This window comes from Haliaeetus leucocephalus, unplaced genomic scaffold (assembly GCF_000737465.1).
Source record: "Haliaeetus leucocephalus isolate CR32 unplaced genomic scaffold, Haliaeetus_leucocephalus-4.0 Scaffold324, whole genome shotgun sequence".
Classification (NCBI taxonomy): Eukaryota; Metazoa; Chordata; class Aves; order Accipitriformes; family Accipitridae; genus Haliaeetus; species Haliaeetus leucocephalus.
The window spans coordinates 57,270-62,495 of NW_010972760.1; the positions used below are offsets into that span (position 1 = coordinate 57,270).

At 55.2% G+C, this 5,226-nt stretch overlaps 1 protein-coding gene across 1 annotated transcript in view; it reads left to right on the plus strand.

Moving 5' to 3' along the window:
- Window positions 1-3,121, plus strand: part of LOC104834234 (E3 ubiquitin-protein ligase RNF213-like) — a 20,803-nt gene extending 17,682 nt beyond the window's left edge. The window contains exons 20-27 of the mRNA XM_010571403.1: window positions 301-395; window positions 576-726; window positions 824-992; window positions 1,354-1,445; window positions 1,899-2,156; window positions 2,364-2,499; window positions 2,949-3,032; window positions 3,090-3,121. Of these exons, the coding sequence (XP_010569705.1) occupies window positions 301-395; window positions 576-726; window positions 824-992; window positions 1,354-1,445; window positions 1,899-2,156; window positions 2,364-2,499; window positions 2,949-3,032; window positions 3,090-3,121 (1,017 nt within the window). The remainder of the gene's footprint in view (window positions 1-300; window positions 396-575; window positions 727-823; window positions 993-1,353; window positions 1,446-1,898; window positions 2,157-2,363; window positions 2,500-2,948; window positions 3,033-3,089) is intronic.
- Window positions 3,122-5,226: the final 2,105 nt, after the last annotated feature.

Sequence of the window (5,226 nt, forward strand, 5' to 3'; positions counted from 1 at the left end):
GGGGGGGGGGGGTTGCCACCCCTCTTTCTGCTGCCCCCCCCCCCCCCCCCCCCCCCCCAAATTGATACCTAGATGTGTCCTGCTGGCTGTAGGAGGAACCTGGTTGGTCTGGAGATGTTTGCTCGTAGGCAGGCGTCTGCTCCCGCCTCTCGTTAGTCATTGCAATGCCCTCATGTAGAAAACCAGGTTGGAGGACGTGGAAACCACCTGGGTGCCCTCAGCTTTTGCTAAGATGCCTTCAGCGCCCGGCTGAGCTTCCAACCTTCTCTCTCGCTCCCTCCTCATGTGTCCAAACGGCAGTGCGGGTTTCCCATGGAAATGAAGAAATGTCAATGCGGTGCTGTCGTCGGCGGAGCTAACCACAGACCTGAGGCAGGCTTCACGCAGAAGGAAATGTAAGTCAACCCTCCCGGCTCCAAAGCCCCAGATGGCTTCACCCGTCCACCTAACCCTCCCACGGAGCCACAGGCACCGGGGGGCGGGAAATGCTGTGGTTGGCCAAAACAAAAAGCCTCCGCGTCCCGTCGTGGGACCTAGGGAAAGACGTGGTGGGTAATTGCTTGTTCTGAATGCAGCACCAAGGACAAAACGGAGAAAGGGTACGTCCTTGAGAGCCCCGGCTTGCGGAGAAACGAGGTGGAGAGGTGCCTGTCTCCTGCCTGCGTCGGTCTCGCGAGAGCTCTGCTCCATTCGTCCCTCCTGCTGGGGATCCAGGTGGACAAACAGGTGAGCCACCACCACCACGCCGTGAGGAGCCTTCAGCCTAGCTTGGGAGGAGACGTTCCTGTGAGCCTAACGGAGGAGAACCTGCTCCATCTTCCAGGCGATTCGAGACCTGATGAAAGAGCAACCGGAGGACATGGAAGAGTTCTTCTGGGGCCACCTTCGGAAAGACGCGGCGTGCCTGGCGGAAGCGCTTGGCAGGAACACGGAGGACGCCGTGTTGACTGTCCATCTGTTTCTACGGCACCTGAGCAACGACAACCTAGAAGGTAGAGAGATGCTGGGAAGCTCCGGGAGGTCACCAGCAGGCTTACGGTGGTCAGGTTTTAACCGGGACCTTCCTTCTTCCCGGGTTCCTCCTTCCTGGGGCGGTCTCCATCCCGGGAAACTGGTGAGAAGACGGGGAGGGCAGTGAGCTCATTCAAAGCGCTCGGGCCAGACCAGCTTGAGGGCATGAGGAGATTGGGAGATAGTTTGCTCCGAGGAGGCGTCTGTGTCATCCCTTCTGCCCTCGGTTCCTCTTATTTCTCCATCTTCTCACTCCTCGCCATCAAGAAACCCAGCAAAGTTCTGGGCAGACCCCAGGGTCTACAGGGTAGAACCTCACCTCTTTCTTTGTGTCTTCGACAGACGACAGCGCAGCCTTGAGCGTCCTGCGTGAGAAAAAGGACCGAGAAGATTGGGAAACCTCCTTCAAAACCCTGGCTCAGCCCTTTTTCCAGGTACGCCCGCACCCGGCTGCTGCTCGCCGGTATCGCGTACCCAAAGCACCGCTTTGCCGGCGGTCGCATCCGTGTCCAGGGATATCTGCTGAGCTCGGGGCATTCCCGTGTGGAAGAAAAAGAGGTTTGTTCCCTCTCCGTTGAACTGGGAGCTTGCGCTGGTGTGGTCTCCTGCTCTGCTCCTGCAGAGAGGCGGCTTTTTTGGGGGATGCTTTTTATATGCCAATTCAGATCCTCCTTGGAAACAGGGTGGGTTTCTTGCCTTGGAGAAAATCGCCTGTGGGTTTCTCCCTGGGAATTTCTGTTCTTGTCCCTGTGGCGGCAAGTTCTCACCATGCCCCCCACTTCTCCAGAGCCCTCGTTGCCTTTTTTTTTTGCCTTAAGACCCCGTGAATCCCCTCAGGCTGCTTGGGTAACCAGGGCTGGCTCCTAATGACCCTTGGTTTCTTGCAGGAATTGGAGCAGACCCTTAATTCTGTCAAGGAGCAGAGGATGAACGAAGGTCCTGGTGGCTCCAGCGTCCTCCTGAAAATAGCTTATGGCCAGACACCGCCTTTCCAAGACCTGCCAAGCCAGGGATTGATCAACCAGCCCTGCATGTGGAGATTTGAACAGAAGATGACCATCCAGACCCTGATGCATTTCCTGCAGCAGGAAGATAGAGCAGGCGCTGGAAATCCGTACCCCATTCTACTGGAGGTCCTGTCGAAGGTTAGCTGTGGGAACGTCCCCTCTACACCAAAGCAGATGTGGTAAATTTGGCCTGGTTGGTAAATTTGGCCTGGTGAGGCACCGGGGTAACTTTTTTTTCCTCCCCTTGTGTTTCTTTGGAGCATCCAAGCAAGACAAGGTCCTCCTCCAGAATACTTTGCGGCGCCAGCTAGGATCCCTTGAATCATGCTGAATTTTCTCTCCCAGCTGGAGAACATCTCCCACGTCCGACACCTGCCCGACATCTTCCGTCTGCAGAACGCCCTGATCCACTTCTTCCAAAACAGCCACAAAGGGGAAAAGTACACAGTCCGGCAATTCCTGGACCAGCCTGAACTTTCAGGTGCGATGTGGAATTCCGTCATGCCTCGGGACGTGGGCATTAGACGCTCCTCGGCACCCGGACGCTCTGCTGAGAAGCTGCTGCCGTAGTTTGCGCAGTGGAGCCAAAAAACGGCCCGTCGAGGCTGGGGGTGCCTCTGCAGGAGAAGTTTTGGGGAGGGGGAGGAAATTTAGGAGGGATTGGAGGTCTGAGGCATTGAGATGGATCCGGGGCAGATTGTTTCTCCTGAGGCGTTTGGTGCTTGGTGAGGTTCTGCTGCTGCGAGCGAGCGAGATAGGCGAGACGGGGTTTTCACCTCTGAGGTCATGGTGGCCGGTTGGGTGATGTCATACGTGATCTCGTGCCGGCTCGAAGCCTGCGCGGGGTGGTCCGATGCCTCCCGTGGGAGATCCTGCCGTGTCTCCTGGGAGGATGCCGTGATTTGGGGCCGTTTTCTGCTCTCTCCGCAGAGGACCAGCGTTTGGCTTTCAGCAGAGCTATAGAGACGATCCGGAAAGTTTGGAGCAATATTAAGATGAACCCGGCCAGCTCAGGTATGTGGAAATCCCCAGGACGTCACGTCCCTCTTTCCTTGGCCGTTTCTTCTGGAGGTGCTCTGAAGCTGAGCTGCTTTCTGCCGTGAGCCTTCCTAGCAAAACCGCTGAGCTTGCTTGCTTTCCGCCTGCTAGAAACCCTTCTGAAACTGCAAACCCTAGTAGAAGAAATGCAAACCCTAGTAGAAGAAATGCAAACCCTAGTAGAAGAAATGCAAACCCTAGTAGAAGAAATGCAAAAGCCTAGTAATAGGAAAAAAACAGAGCCTAATAATAGGAAAAAAACAGAGCCTAATAATAGGAAAAAAACAGAGCCTAATAATAGGAAAAAACCCTTCCAAGACCCCAATGAAAGGGAAAATCTCCCCGTGAATCCGTACAAGCCCGTTCCACCCTTTTACAGGCATCACCATCCTGCCGGACCTCTCGCCCAACGACATCAACGTCAACACTGCCATCCTCCACCTCCTCCCCACCCAACCGTCCATCAGCCACCTGGTGACCGCGTTCCTCATCCAGCTGCAGAACAACTGCATCGACACGGCGGCGCGGGTCACCAGGGAGAGGCAACGGTAGGTCTCCAGCCCTTCACCATACGGCTCGTCCGTCTCCTCCACCCTCCGTAAAACCTCACGAGAGGTTTTCGGGACCGGTGTGGGACTTGCGGCGGAGCTCAGACGATGCCATCACAAGGTCGCGGTGGTTTGGCGTTTGGCGAAAGCGGGTCCTCGATGGCGGGGTAGGACGAGGCGAGAGGTCCTGTAACCACGCGGGGCAACCTTTTCTCTCCCAGGTCCATCTCCGCAGAAGAGGTGAAACCCTCCTCTGTGCTGGCCATAACCAAGAGCGATCTGGTGACCATGGCGCTTGCCAACTTGCAGTACGAGATAGACGAAGACGGCACCAGGACGACCTACTTCGACTTCCAGATGCTCCAGCGGCAAGTGGTTCATCGTTTCATCAGCGGAAAGCCCCTTATCAAGGCTCAGGTGAGCTCGGCGCTGGCTGAGTTGTGTCGTCCCAGCTCAGCAGTGGGGTTGGGGTCTGCTTCCAGCCTCTTCTCCGTGCCTTTCTGGAGTCAGCAGACTTGACTGAAGATGTTGGCAGATGCCTGCTGTGCGTCTCTCTCTGTTCCTTGGGGTTTTGAAGGAGCGCTGTGGCCAGAAACTGCTTCTGTGGTCGGGAAACGGTGGCCTGAACGGTAGCATGAGGACCTACAGCCTTGTCTTTTGTGAAGGGGAAGCCAACCTGGTTTCTTTGAGAAGGAGGGAGGAGTTGGTGGCTGTTCGAAGAACTTCAGGAGGCATCTTCCAGGGTTACGTATGGTCCAAAGCGGGACTCGTGCTCCTCCAAGGTGGTTCAGTTTCTTCTGGCTGGGGTTTCTGGTCTCCGTTCTGTGAAAACAAAGCCCAGAGCTGGTGGGAGAAGGGGACTTGAGGACACTAGAACCAGGCTGTCCTGCGGCAACTGGGGCATGCGTGCTCTCCTAAAGGTGGAGATGAATCCACGCTGGCCCTTCCCAGGACCCTTTTGGTCCTTGGAAATAGCTCCCAAGAGGACTTTCTCCCATCGCTTTGCTGGGGACGGGAGGTGAGGCTGCCAGCTCCTCGGATCCTCCTTCACGGAGGTGCCTTCTTCCAGCCATCGGGGACTTCTGGTCTCCACAACCCCACAGTGGCCTCAGGAGGCCGTCAGCCACCTCCGGCAGAACCGTAGGGGACATCCCGTGGACTCAAATCTGCCCAGCCGAGCTTCTCTGCCGGCCCCTGTTAAGTGACGCCAGGCGTTTTTGAGGAGATTGAAGTAGACGGATGCCTGTAAAGTTGAAAGCAGATGACCCTTTATTGCTAAAACACACATATTTATAGTCGCATGTTCCGCAAAGTCACTGTACACGCGCACAAACATAAAATATTGGTTATATCAACTCTGTACACGCGCATGAGCATAAGATATAATTGGTTATATTGACTTAAACATGCGAAGCTTGTCTTAGTCTAATTGGTCGAGATAAACTGCCGAATTGAGGTTTTTTTGTGCCAAGTTCCCTTTATCGTGGAATGTGCACCTGTGTTCTAATTGGCTTTATTATCTTTCTTTTTTTGTCTTCTTGTTTATTCCGCTCGAGGTCTTCTAAAGGTGCCTGCAATGCTCTTGTGACCAACGTTAGCTAAATACGCGTCCACGCGTTTTC